This window comes from Perca flavescens, chromosome 22 (genome assembly GCF_004354835.1).
Source record: "Perca flavescens isolate YP-PL-M2 chromosome 22, PFLA_1.0, whole genome shotgun sequence".
NCBI classification, from domain to species: domain Eukaryota; kingdom Metazoa; phylum Chordata; class Actinopteri; order Perciformes; family Percidae; genus Perca; species Perca flavescens.
The window spans coordinates 5749285-5764457 of record NC_041352.1 but is presented as its reverse complement, the minus strand read 5'-3'; the positions used below and the strand labels follow the sequence as shown (position 1 = coordinate 5764457).

At 43.3% G+C, this 15173-nt stretch overlaps 1 protein-coding gene across 2 annotated transcripts in view; it reads right to left on the bottom strand.

The window, feature by feature from the left end:
* The window catches only part of mpp7a (MAGUK p55 scaffold protein 7a), a 161235-nt gene that overhangs the window by 86885 nt on the left and 59177 nt on the right, over positions 1–15173 (bottom strand). For both annotated transcript variants that reach the window (XM_028569896.1, XM_028569897.1), the window contains exon 3: positions 12676–12794. In XM_028569896.1, coding sequence (XP_028425697.1) covers positions 12676–12794 — 119 coding nt within the window. The remainder of the gene's footprint in view (positions 1–12675; positions 12795–15173) is intronic.

The following is a 15173-nucleotide window of genomic DNA, read 5'->3' as shown; positions in this document are numbered from 1 at the left end:
ACACACACACACACACACACACACACACACACACAGCCATCACACACACACACAACTACAGCCATCCCATGTACGATTAAAGAGCAGCTGCACAAAAATGTGTTGACAGCCTACAGGCTGATGTCAGATCCCATCAAAGAACACAGCAGCCACTCCGGAGTCTCTCCTCAGCCTAGCATGGTGAAGGGGAGCTTGGCCATGTCAGACTAATAGCTGGGCCCTGGTCATGGAGCCTCCCAGCTGGCTCCCACAAAGGGAGGGGAGAGAGTGACAGACAGAGAAGCCCCTGGGCCAACTTGCAGGGCCAAATCCAAACAAATGTGGGTGCATACACACATGCACAGATGGAGCAGTGTCAATTTCACCTCACCCTGTACAGAAAGTGACAAGAAAAGCAGTTTGTTTGCTGTCTTTGTGGGCAGCTACAGATGCTGTGTGCAATTAAAACACATGTTTTAGGATTGTTAGACATTATTTTCAACTATTTTTAACTAGACAGCATTCTACAGTAGCAGCACTGTTGATACGGTTAGATGACACAGCATCTGTCCCTCTAATGACATTCCCACTGGAAATGTTTTTCAGTATTTTGACCCTATAGGCTAGAAAATAGGGCTGCGCGATTTGGAGAAAAGGTCATATTGCAATTGCGATTTACAATACTACGATTATGATTGCGTTATCGTGGTATCATGAGTTTACTTGATTATCAAGGAAAATGCAGAAAATAAGTGATTACAATTTCGAAATGTGTATTTTTTAAACATACAAAGTTAAACGAGCATGAGAAGAAATACATAAACAAAAATGCGCAATGCTTTTTTTAAATAACTCAATATTTTTAGAAAATAAAATACCAAAAATACTAATTCATATTAAATTAATACATTTGGTATGCCCTTATAAACGATGGAATTCAAGATGGGTGTAATATAATTAGTGATTAAGTTACAAAATGCTCTGAAACCCTCTACACTTCTGATACTCACGTGACCACACACAACAGACGTGCTACTGCCTGAACAGACTGACTGGTCACTGGTCATCTTTTGTGAATGTTGTTACGAGGGGCGTGCTTAATACATCCATGGGGTAGCGTAATTCCGAGGGCAGATTTAACGGAGATTCAACACAAAACCATAAATCAGGCATTAGTGAAAGCGAGAACAGTAGGCGAGTGAATGACGTCAGTGCCTGAGTGGTGAAGCGAGCATGCCGTGCGTGTCGGTGTCTCGCCATTATCTCAGTGTTTAATTTAAGACAAGCGGGATCACGGTACATCCCACCCCACAGCCCCTCCTTCTCAGGCTGCGTATGTAAAGGGGGAGGGAGGGATAGGACAATTTTCTCGTGCTGGTGTCACTGGATTCCAAAAAGTACAATAAAGGCATCTCATGATTTAAAAAATAAATAAATAAAAAGACAGACCGTAAGTGGTGTCGAAGTTAGCGTAGCGGCTGTGTGAGGGAAAAGCGAGAGGAAAAAAAGATAGCAAAGACAATGTAAAGTGACTTAACAGTAAACACCTAGCTTTTTAAGATACACGGTTGCGTTCATCTATTGTTAATATCGTCGGTAAAGTGAAGGGTGTTACAACATGGAGACTGCAGTGCACACAGTGTCATGCACACAGCACACCTTTTTGATTACTTAAATTGCACAATTTATGCGGTTATGCAATTGCACAGAGTGGCATTGCAATTGCGATTAGATTAATCGCGCAGCCCTACTAGAAAACTTACAAAACTAACTTACTATAGGCAATAAGACATGCACAATGTGTAAATAAGTTAAAAATAAAAAATAAATAAAAATACATTTGAATCGTTTGAAGTTGTCATCCATCTTTGATAACCACCATTTACCACCGAGTTCATGATGTCATTTACAACAGAATTCAAATACACTAGTGTCAGCACTCCGAAGGCACATTTATGACTTTCTGGTAAGAAAAATGAAACACAACTATGTGTTAAATGACTTTGCATATGTACACCCCTCACTGCCTGTCAAAACTCCAGCTCAACTGTTGGCCTTAAGCAGGTACAGCCATTTCAGCTCGACTTATCCACACAGCCTTCTGTGATCAATCATGACCCGTTAGGACGGTGTCTCAACCAACAGAGCAGCCATGTGTCAAGGTGAGCTTAGAGGTTCAAATCCCAGTGTAAAGCCGACATTACCAGGCTATAAAACATGGTGCATTAGGGGCGTCGTGGAGGTAAATCTGTTGAATGCCTGAGGGAGGCAAATGGTTGCTCAGCTCAGCTGTAGAGTGCAGAAAGCTGTGACTTGAGGACCCCAGATGGTATGTGAAGTTAGACAAACGGTGTTGGAAAGTGCAAGCAATACAGTGGCTTTGTAATGGCCTGGAGAGGCGCAGGACCTTGCATGAGAGTAGTAAAAGGGCTAGGGACAGAGATAATGCTTTGCATGCAGCTAACATAAGTAGTAGACTCCACTGTTTACGTGGTACAGAGTTGAACTGCTGTCAGTGTGTTCCATGTTTAATGGCATCAATTTTAAGAGCCACTCTAGGGCAATTCCTGGAAATTTGTATCCTCATCTGTTTAATTTCACATAGCCACGTCATATTTATACAGTTACTCTCTACTGTTCGTGAAATCCCAACAACTCCACCCTGTGCTCTGACTTCTCTGTCTGTTCTTCTACAGAAGGAGGCCGTAAAAAAGCCAGGCAGGCAGCTTCAGTTACTTCATCTGTACTGATCATCTTTGTTAGAAAACAGATGAAATAAATGAGAGATGTTGCCAGTGTCTTCAGCGCTCCAACATACCACAGTCCTAGTGACATCTGCTTAGCTAGTTGTTGCTCCACCACCTTGACTTACTTAGTTACTTTGGAATTTCTCCTCTGCTCGGTGAGCAAATGCAAGACTGAAATGCTTTTATTTACAGTTAAAGACACTTTCCAAATGCCTGTCCATGATGCAGTAATGCATTTTAAAGTCATTACCCTGCTTTTTGCATAGCACGTTCTCTGTCCCTTTGGTGAGGCAGCATTGCTGCAGGCAAATTGGAGAGGTGGCCTGGTGGAATAAAAAAACAAACAGTGAGACAGTGTGCTACAGCCAAGGAGGGCTTAGCTCAAACCAGAGTGTGACTCCTGGACACGCAACCGAATCAAAGACTGGGATTCTGAAGCTCATCCGATGAGAAATGTATTGCTACTTCTATGTAAAATAAGGTAGAAGAGTCACGACCAAAATGTTAAAAACTCTGGGAGGAAAGCTCCCTGAAGTAGAGGCTGAGAAAAGATGAATGAATGTGCACCTTCAGTGAAAGCTGAAAAAAAACATGTTACAAAAGAAGCAGTGTGTGTCCTGTCTCCACAGAGGTCTAGTAGTTAGAGAGACTAAGTTGTGTTTTCAAGAAATACCCTGCGGGCTTAAAATACACACAGCAACACACAAGGAGAAAAAAATGTAAAGAAAAATATTGACATGAGTAAGAATTGATATGAAATAATTCTAATTCTAACAAGGATAGATTGGAACAAAAACATAACATCCATCTTCATCAATCCTCAGACAAGAGCTTCAGCCACTGTGAAGGATCACTGTTAAGGTTAAGGGTCAGACACCTTGGAGACCTTTCAAGAATCAGAAAAAAATCTGAAATTCAAACTGTATTTATGTTCTCTTCATGATCAAAGCGCATGCAACAGTTAGAAGAACAATGACTGCCTCAAGCCTTGATGGTCAACATGGCGGTATAGCAGAGGGAAAAAAAAGCCTTACAAACACTAACCCAGACACACTAAAGCAAGCAATGTCTGGCACAGCAAGAAGGAGAGAGCATGCAAGTGAGCGAAAGCTTGATAGATGGAGAGGTGTGCTGATGGAAGGAGAAAGGGAGGTCTGGAGATCACAGGGCTGGATAGTGTTTCTGTTTCTGAGTCCTGCAAAGAGGCTCAAGGCCTCTGGTTAATGTCCACTGCCCAGAAAACTTCAGGCTGGACCAGTTAGAGTTGACAATCGTTCTCCCACTCCTGTTTCTATATCTACCCACCGGAGCTGATCCAGTATCAGGCCTCCCTTAATCCACCCGGGTCCGATCTCTTGGTCTGCTCCAGAACACCTTGTCAAGACACCGTGGCCTGGTAGACTAGACCAAGTTAGGGAGATGGGGGTGGGGGTGTGGGGGGGAGACAGATGTGCAGTGTTGCAACTGGAATAGCTGTGAAAAGATACGTTTACTCAAGGCAGCAGTAGAAAAATAGAGATTTGCTTTGTCTTCTGTTACAGTAAGTCAGTTTAAAAAGTGTGCCATGATAGCATCAGGTCCTGGACATTGCGCTATGGTTCATGAACAATCCTGCAGATGACAGTAATATTCTCCATCAGCCTCTTGAGGGTATAACCAACCAGTTTACTTTGACCAAAAAACTGGATTCAAACCGGTGTCATTGAGGAGCAGATATTAGAAATGCCAGCCTGCATTGAAAGTTGCCATTGGTGGGTACTAAGTTTACACAAAAGGCAGCAACCTTAACAATGTTACATCATGGATCTACCTTAAAAAATAACTTGTCTAGGCGCCCAGATAGCTCAGTTGGTAGAGCGGGCGCCCATATATAGAGGTTTACTCCTCGACGCAGTGGGCCCGGGTTCAACTCTGACCTACGGCCCTTTGCTGCATCTCATTCCTCCTCTCTCTCTCCCCTTTCATTTCTTCAGCTGTCCTGTCAAATAAAGGCCTAAAATGCCCAAAAAATTATCTAAAAAAACAATAAAAATAATAACTTGTCTCAGACAAGTTTCTGTGATGGTTGATCTACCAATATATATCACTTTATTTAGAATAGGGCTGTCAACGTTAACTCGTTAACGCATGTGATTAATATAACAAAATTAAGGCCTTATTATTATTTTTTACGTTCAAGTCTGATCCAACCTCTTCCCGTTATCGCAGCGCGGATGGTTACGCTTCGTGTGATACGTGTGACATGGCGAACACGAGTAAACGATGACAGAGGAGACATGGCCGCTCTGCTGAATGGCAAGTTTCGTTCTAAAAAAAGCTTCCAGATGGAAGTTTTGGTAAAACCAAAGTTGTGTGCACTTATTGCAGTGATGAACTGTCCTTCCACTCAAGCACGGCAAGTCTGAAGTACCATCTTCGGGCGAAACCCATTTTTGCTGATGTTAGCAAAGATGCTATAGCTGAGACAGGGTCAACAAGCCGTGCTCGTCAAACGACACCGGCGGAGTGCAGCCGGGCAAAGTTTATCAACTAAACAACTACAGCAAAGCTAACTAGTGCAATCGCTAAATGGGGTCGCTACAGACTGCAGGCCCATCAACATAGTTCAGGACCGGGAGCTTCAAGACATCATTCAGATCGCCACACGTGACACATCATACAAGCTAGCCTCGAGGGGAACTACTGTTAGGAGAATACATGAACCATACGACACTGAAAAAGCCAAAAAAGTGAGGCAGTTGGCACTGGACATCACAAGCAGATGTATATGGTAAGCTGGCCCATATTGCAAAAAGGTACTTTGCTAGACCAGACTCAACAGTGCCATGTAAGGCAGGCAACATTCTGAAGAAGAGGAGATCAGCTCTATCATCTGAAAATCTCAACAAGCTAGTCTGCCTGAGCAACTGGTTGAAAGAAGACTAGACTGTATGATTGGTTGACAGGAGGAGGCATGTTGCACAGATGTACACTGTTTGAAGTCCTTCTCTTTAACCAAGAATGTAGAGAGACCGTTCCCTCTGTCTCTTCACATACATTATGACATTCTATTTCTAAAATAGGCCTACTTATTGTTGCATTCATTTGAGTTGATGTTACTATGCAAAATATTTGTGACTTTGTAGCAGACATTACAGTTGGTGGTTACTGCTAAATATGTCTGCAATTCATATGGATGCCACAACATTTGTCACGCATTTATTTGCACACTTACAAGTAAATCCTAGTATTTTAAATTTGCGATTAATCGTGATTAATCACAGCTCATGACTGTGATTAACTTGATTACATTTTTTTATCAACTAACTATTTAGAAATATAAACACACCAGTAATACTATAAGGAAGGTCTGCCAAGGCTTTCACCCATTTTTTCTCTTAACACCAATTTCTCCAGGATGATACTTTATGATCCTGTCGGTATGCCTCCCTTAGTCAAAACATATTTGAACTTTTCATAATCATTAATTGTTTAAGTCAATTAAAATGTTTCTTGTCCTGGACCAGCTTCCTGAGCCACAACAGTGCATCGAGGGTCTTGATGACAATGGGTCGTCAACTGATTAACGGGCAAATATGTCAATAATCCTCATACTGTTGAGCAAAGAATTCACACAAACACAGCACCTTTCCTTGACCAAGTCCCCATACAGAGCGGTCTGGGGCCTGAGCTAGTCTCTAATTTGTTGTGGAAAAGGCCTGGAGAATGTGACAGCTGATTAAGAACTAGCAGTAGATCCAACGGATGAAAGAGAGAGAGAGAAAGAGAGAGAGAGAGAGAGAGAGAGAGAGAGAGAGAGAGAGAGAGAGAGAGAGAGAGAGAGAGAGAGAGAGAGAGAGAGAGAGACCAGAGCAGCTGGCCAACACTCATGACAGCCACATCATTTAGATTGGAGATACATTTCCTCCTGGAGCCCTTGTAAAAGGGAGCAGAGAAGCCCCTGACACACCTCCATAGACGCCATGGATTCTGTGACACCAAGACAGTGCAGGACATATCAGGACAGTCATATTGTGTATATACAAAGACCGTCTTGAGAGACAGCTAAAATCCCCACCGCAAGTTTTCTGTGTGTGCTTCAGCCTCTAAATTTGCACAGAACAGAAACATCACCAAGGGAAGTGGCATATATCAATCAAGCAACTCATTCATGTGATGTTTAGCAGCTATTGACTTAGGAAGCAGGATTCTGAATGACTGAGGGCATAAAGCCAGGACAAATGCATCTGACTTACTGAATCAGATTGATTTAAGTACTTCTGAGGCAGTCAATTAAACAATTGTGAAGACTACCTTTAAAAGCTCCAGGTGAACCCATGATGTCTTCAGGCAGTTCTCAGGCCATGTGGGAGCTATAAATACACAATATGGCACCACAAACCTCATTTTCCATATTTTGTGTATGCTTCATGTCCTATTAATATTGGCTTTGTATAGTATAGGTCTTCTGGTTTCACTTTGAGTCCTTTTTTTCCTCTGGAATACATAATCGGGGTCAACCAAAGTGACCTGGAATAATGGCTGTGGGATCACTCCAGAGATTTCCCTTGATTACCAATACAGACATTTGACTGATAGAATGTGGACTGGTGGATCTGTAGCCCTTTCCTTTTTTTCACTGTCCCCCCAGTGCTCTAGACAAGGTTCAAGTCAATGTGTTTTAAGGTTATTCAGTAGTCAGCAGGCCATACTGCAGTCTGTCTGCTGCACTAAGGAGTAGCCCTCCTCCTTTCCCTTGTCCCCATCACAACCTTGCCTTAGGCTTCATCGTCAATCGTCTATTCTGGCTCAATTCAGAGGTACTTGTTTGTGGACATTGAGCATGATCTTTCACCTTCATGCTGTGGTCGACCATTAAACTCAGAGGAAAATATTTGGTAGGTAGCCTAAGCGCGGAATATAACATTGCAAGGACAAGGGATTCATTTTGGATTCAAGTGAGGTTTTCAAACCGTAAATAACCACCCAGCTTGTGTCAGAAAGAATATTTTCTAGCAAAAAATGGCAAGTTGAATCACTGTAACCAGAATATTCGCACAGTTCTTTAAATTTACAATCACTACCATACCAATCCTTTTCAATAAGAATACAATAATCTACACTGATTTGCTCAGGAGACTAGATGAATATGAAGGTCATTTCTTTTTAAGAATGAAAGCTTCCTTCTCCAAAGCAGCCTGCAGGTATTTGCTTAACTCCCCGGGAGGATCCCTGTTCTCCCAAAATAATAAATATAGACCTCAGGAGGCGACCAGTGCACAGGACTTGCTGACCACAGACAGTACAAGTGGATCTCTGAGGTCGTATAGGTTTACATGCTGAGTTCTGAACCATAGACGATTAGCCAGGTTCTATTGCTGCGTATAGGGTGTGGGGCTTAAGTGACTCACAGAGAGCTATTGCAGCACAGAGAGATGTTTAGAACAATTTCCTTTTTGTGATCTATGTTTTGAGGTGTGGAAAGGATAAGATAAGTGCCCAAAGGGCAAGTCGATGCTCATTGCCAAGGAGTAGAGTTGATGGACATTACAGGGTGAGTCATAACACTTGGAGGGCTACCTAGAGCGGGATCCAGTTATTCATGGGATACCAAGTCTGGCACTCAAGGAATACAGTCCAGTTGTCTGAAAATGAGCTCATTTACCAAAAATAGCTGACATTTTCCACTTTGGTAAAAGCATCAGCCTGCAGCACCTTTACATGTAATTAAAGGCCTGTAGCACTAAAAAAACAAACTGGCAAGCCCACATCAATGTTGCTGTTTAACAATGTTGCAAGTGCCAAGCCCATTAGCAACTAACAGGAGGAGAATTTAAGGGGAAATTGACTGACCACAAAATGAGGGATCTCAGGGCCTGGCTAAAAGCCTGCTGACAGAATCTTGGTCTTTAAGGAGAGCAACACCTGAGGCAGGTGGAAATTGAATATTGCATTATATTTCCTGTGGCTTTTTGTGGAGCTGGAACTTGGCAGGGGAACAGTGAGAGTGGTGGAATTCATGAAAAGCACACTTGAGTAACCCTTTAATTGAAAGGAGGGGAACTGTCTGCGTCGTTTTGGCTATGCTAGCTATACACGCCAGCGCTCACATTACATGTCAGCTCTGATGCTGCGCCGATGCAAAATGAGGCGAACTTGCGGGCCCCGGGCCCTGTTGAAAGATGATATTAGAAAATATTTGTTTCATCTCTGTGACATAATAGGATTAGGGGGGACGTGAGACGCTGCCCCAACCATCTGATGAAGGAAGGTGAGGAGAGACAGAGAGAACCTAAGTCTGGTTTAAGTCTTCATGTAGGTCTTCTTCTTTCTTGTCTCTTTCCATCTTTGACAGGTTAGGGTTGTTCCTCTTCCTCTGGTGCTTCTCTCTTCCTCCAGACGGACTGACCAGTAACTGATGCCTTATAATTACCCAGGTGAGGCTTGAGCGTTTCCATATGAGCGACCTGGGTTGCAGAGCCTGTCAGATTAACATGATGTGTGTTTTTTCTCTGGTGTTTAGCCATTCCCAAAGCATCCCCTTCACAGCCTTGTGGAAGAAAAGGTTGTATCTGTAGAGTTGGTGGGGTGTTGGGGCTTTAGAGGAAGGGGACAATTAAGGTTTTATTAATGGTGTGCTACTGACGCTAGCCATGTTCACCTGAATGTTGCGTCTGAGTGCTGGTCTCTGCTGTAAGGCGAGATGGTTGTTCTGTACTTCTGTGTGTTTCAAAGTCTCCCTGTCTGTCCATTTGGCTCACTAGTTGACAGGCTGGCTCACGTCTCAGTACCAAGTAGAAAGCAGAGGAAACACATAGTTCTGCTTGTCTGGAGTGGGGCAGTTTCCACTTATGCCTCCACGTTAACAGTAAGAGACGCTAAAAGCAGCTCGGTTTCTCTCCATTGAATGAAAAAGGGTGAATAAGAAAATAGGTTAAAAACAGGCTTGTGGCCGAGTTAGCTCAGTTGGTAGAGCAGGCACACGTATATAAAAGGGTTTACTCCTTGACGCAGCTGCCGCACGTTTGACTCCGACCTACGGCCCTTTGCTGCATGTCGTTCCCCCCTCTCTCTCCCCTTTCATGTCTTCATCTGTCCTGTGAAAATAAAGGCCTTAAAATGCCCCCCCTCCCTCCCTTTTTAGGGTACCGACCGATTTACGCCGGTACAAAAGTACTCAGTAGCCTACCGATTCACGGTAAATCAATCGGTGCTAAATGCCGGTGTGTAAGCACAAGCTTCTCTGTACTCTCCTCTGCATGTTTGACTGAAAGCGGGGCTCAGCTCCGACGCGCGCGCGCGCACACACACACACACACACACACACACACACACACACACACACACACACACACACACACACACACACACACACACACACACACACACACACACACACACACACACACACACACACACACACACACACACACACACACACACACACACACACACACACACACACACACACACACACACACACACACACACACACACACACACACACAGGAGAGCTGCGGTGGAGACGGAGTGAGATTACGGGTAAATCAAAAGTCTCTGAATTGCATTCACGTTTACCTCACTAGCTTCCAAGGAAACCATTCAAGGAGAGAGGAAACGGAAATGTGTTTTTAGAAGGATGAATCATTCTTTCCTCCGAAGCGTCACGAAAAGCGACCTCCGTTTGTTTATTTATTTTTGTACCTTTATTTATTACGGGGACTTTCACTCTCTTTTGCAGGACAGCCCTAATCACATTCATACAGTTACTCACATTAACACCTGGAAGCTGCCCAGTACAACCACAGCGGTGGCCACAGAAACCTCCGTTTGTGATAACTCCGGCACAGCTGGATCTGACGACAGCGTCCGGCGTCTGTCACATACGGTTATATTTACAGAGAAACAATATCCCCCACCACCTGCTGACTCTGCTTAGACATATTTACTTGTATTTGCATTCATTTGTCATAGACTACCACAGTGATAGGCTAAGTTAACCATTAATAAATGAGCGTGTTTGTTTTATACTGTCTGCTTGCTCCTTAGGCAATTTGAATGTTTCATTTTGCTTTTACAAAATTATAGAAAAGAGGTTTATGGATAAAACAAAAATGTAGCCCAATAATTTTTGAAATGCTGTGAATAAAAACCATCAATCTGTCACTGTCAATATAAATCCTACAAGCTGCATAAACGGTATATAGACATGTAGACATGCACATACTGTACATAATCATCCCGCCCATGTATACTGCATATCAATGTGTATATTCTTTTCAATATTCGTATAGTTCACAACTGACAGAAAACTTGATTTTAATATAGACATTTATTTCTAGTTAGGGGTCCAAGCCCGAGGGCTTTTCTTGCAGTTGGTGCAAAGCTTTTTTGCACTCCAGGTAAAATTGTCTTAACTCCGCTGACACGTTCTCCCCTTTGAGTTCCTCTTGAAAGTTTAGCTAGGTATAATCATGGTGGTTAGAGGGCTAGGTGAATTGGGAGCTCCACCCTTGTGTCTGGCTAAATATCACAGAAACATAATGCCACCTTCATTAGCATCATTCTATCTGCCCCACACTATGCAGTGTTTTCTTTGGGGCCAGCAAGAATAAACCCTGAACATGCGCAGGCCCAGCCCATCATTATCCGTGTTCAAGAGGCATTAGTCTTTGGCCATCCATAACAATCCAGGCATCAAATGAAACCCTTCTGGTTTCCTCAAGTCCCGACATTGGGGTTTTGCTTCAGCGTCTGAGGTATGCCATAATTCAGGCACTTTTACGTGCTCACATTGGCGCATAACAACCCTAGATCCTAAGCAAACATGCTTACACAGAAAAGATTTCTTTAAAAAAAAAAAAAAAAATGGATGAAAATTATGTCAATTTTTCTCTCTCAATCGTTTCTGTGACATAATGATTCTGGCTGGAAAAAAACAGAGAGACCACCAAGGGGTGAACTATACCATGCCAACACATGAATACAGTGTGGGGCTTTCTTTCAAAATGTAGACCATATACAGAGGATATAGTCAAATGTAGCTCTAACAATTAGAGTTAGAGTTTTCTTAGTACATTGACTAGTAAAGCATTCTCAGTCCCATCAGTGAACTAGAGAAAGAGGTGAAGCAGTTGTTACAGTACATGTATTTGCTGGTTGAATAGTGACTGACAAACAAGCAAAGTACAAAAGCCCTCCTGTTCCCTTTTCAAGAAAGAGGAGATTGACTGCCAATTGCAGAGAATCCCAACTGAAGAAGAGGTTAACAAAGACAGACAGAATGTGTTATATTCATTACCTCCGTCTGTCTGCTAGCGTATAAAAGATATCAAGTGTGCTCATCTTCTCCCCAAACTCTGCAGCTATCTGGTTTATCAGGCAGTAACCAGACCGCAGGCCCATTCATGCTGGCAGAAGGGGGAGTAAGAAGATCTGGGTGGATAGAGTGTTGGAATGACAATAAACTTAAGTAATGTATGAATGAGACTGCACAGAAGGAGGTTGAATAAAGCAGTGTTGCGCAAAGGTGTAAATGTATGTTTTGATTTAAATAGGCGAGGTCGGATCAAGGTTTGGAGATAGAATTTGGAATCTGTCCCATCCCACGAGAGGAAGGATTTATACGTAAAGGTGGGCAACATAGACTCAAACGTAGATTTGAAGGCGATTCCATAATATGAGCACTTTAAATTACATGAATGTGAATATAACTACATGCTGGTTAAATAACACATGATTTGCAAGAACAGGATTTTCTGTTTCTGCTGGAAATAAAAAATTGCTGGTTCGATAGTATGCATTCATAAAGAACTGAAGTGATGGATATGAATTTGCACTTTGACAACTGCAGCTTCCTGGATATAGCAACGTGGGTATCAATATCTCGTGGGTAAACATCTCCACTGAACCACTAAGCAAAACTCCAACATATTAACTCTAAAAGAAAGGAGGTGCCTTTTTGTTTTACCTTGACCAGCGAGTGGAGGCTTCTCTCCCCAAACATGTCCTGGAGGAAGATGTTGTCCTCAGGGCGGCTGACATGGGGCTGCAGCTGGGAGGGCAGAGCCGCCAGCAGCTCGTACAGACCTGAAGACGAGGAAGAGGAAACAGAGGTTTAGCATGGCAGTGGGAGGAATGAGTGCATGCATGCACTCACACACAAAACACATGCGTAGAAACAGATGTGCATCTGTAGTTCAATAATACATACAATAACATAAGCGCTGTATGAGTGAAGGAATACATATACACAGTCAAGAAACAGACAGGACAACACATGTATTTCTTAACATACATATACTGTAGATGCCTATACTATGGCTCACACACACACATGTCATTTTCATCTCGGTTTCTTTGTCTCGTACTCAGATGCAACACAAAAAGAAAGCCTGAAAGTGCTACAAACTAAAAAAAAAAAAAAAAAAAAAAAAAAAAAAAAAAAAACACACTAACACCGCTCTTCTGCTCGTCACTGGAAGGAAAAGGAAACCTATAGAGGCAATAAAGCATTTCTACTCTACTTCCCACCATTGTCGCAGCCTTTCCTGTTGTTCGAGCAACACTGCTGTCGCCAATCCAGAGCCCCAGACTGCGACCAAATGGTAGCATTTTGGGACCATTTTTTGAGACGTGCGAGTTAGAAAGTAACTGGGTGCTGAACTTTCTTGCAAACAGACCCCAGTCAGTCAGAGTTAGTCAGTCAGGACAACAGACATCTGACATCAGAACTGTAAGCACAGGGGACCCCACAGGGTTGTGTGCTGAAAGGGGCGTAGTACAAAATTCTGGGCCTTGTAGAAAGGCATTTTCTATGGGCATCTTTTTGGGCCCTCCTCACATGAGGGCCCCGGGTACTCAGTCCCCTTTTTCCCCCCCAGTCCGATGCCCCTGTGTGCTGAGTCCGCTGCTGTACACCCTCTTCACTGACTGGGTATCCTGAGGAAATTTGGCATGTCAACCAAAATCCTCTGCAGCTTCTACAGATGTACAGTGGAGAGTGTCATCACCAGCTCCATCACAGTATGTTATGGCGACAGCACTGCTCGGGACAGGAAGGCTCTCCAGCGTGTTATAAAAACTGCACAACTCATCTGTGGAGCAGCCTTCCCATCATAAATTCAATTCAATTTATAGTATCAAATCATAACTAGAGTTATCTCAAGACTCTTTACAGATAGACTAGGTCTAGACCACACTCTATAATTTACAAGGACCCAACAATTCCAGTAATTCCCCCAAGAGCTAGCATTTAGTGGTGAGGAAAAACTCCCTTTAAGGGAGAAACCTGGGACAGACCCAGGCTCTTGGTAGGCGGTGTCTTACGGTGCCGGTTGGGGGTGTGATGAACAGTGGCAATTATAGTCGCAATAAAGATAATGGAACTACGACATTATAGGACATGTACACCACCAGGGTCATCAGGAGGACCAACAACATCTTTAAAAGACAACACACACCCACAACACAGTCTCTTCACACTCCTGCCGTCAGGAAGGCGCTACAGGAGTGTGAAAGCACGGACACCACCACCCACAAACAGCTTCTATCCACAGGCCTTCAGACCCCTGAACACTGCAATATCTCCCCACACACTCCATCCTCCCCTCCTAAACTCACACCACATACAGTCTGTCTAGGCACAGTGCACTTTATCCATTTTTAATCTCTTTTCAAACTATTTATTACAACTTTTTTTATTGTTTCATTGTTTGTTTTAGCTTTATGTATTACTCTCCTTTTTTATTCGCTGTGTAAGGAAGACTGGCAAAGCAAGCTTTTCATTGCATGGTGTAACTTGTCTTTACGGTGCATAGGACACTAAACCTCTTGAATCTATTTTTACAACTACTCACACATGTTCAACCCGCAAATTTGACGACATTTTTAATTTCCCGTTGAAAAACAAGGAGGGAGCGAGTCTTCCAGAGTTGACCGATGTGTGTGAGAGGGAGAGGGTCCATGTGTCTTGATTTCGTGGCGTCACGACTCCTCGCCTAAAAAGTCAACCTTGGCGAAACAAACCATTGACGCATTATTTCCTTCACAGCAGCAAATTGCAGAGGTTGATGAGTTAGAGACAGAAGTGGCATTAGCGAAAAAGGCAAGAACGCCTTTCCTGTTGGAAACAGGAAAGGCTGAGGGAGTTAGAATGGCTTAGATCTAGCAAAAATACCAACACCATGAACTGTATCTACTGATGTGGTCCAAAACATGCGGGGAAAGCCAAGTTTGCTGCGACAACTGGCACCGCACAGTTTAACTAACTACAAGGGTTGGCCGTCAGAGCCTTCCAGTGTCCCACAGAGTACAGAGGCAAAGCGCAGGTATACTGTACATCATCATTGCTTCTGGCTTTGGTTGAACTTTGAGCGTAAGGGTAGCGCTTCCTCTGAGTTGTCTACACGGCTCTCCTCATAGGAAAACAATGGCACAGCCAGCGCAGAGTGGTTTGACCGCAGATCA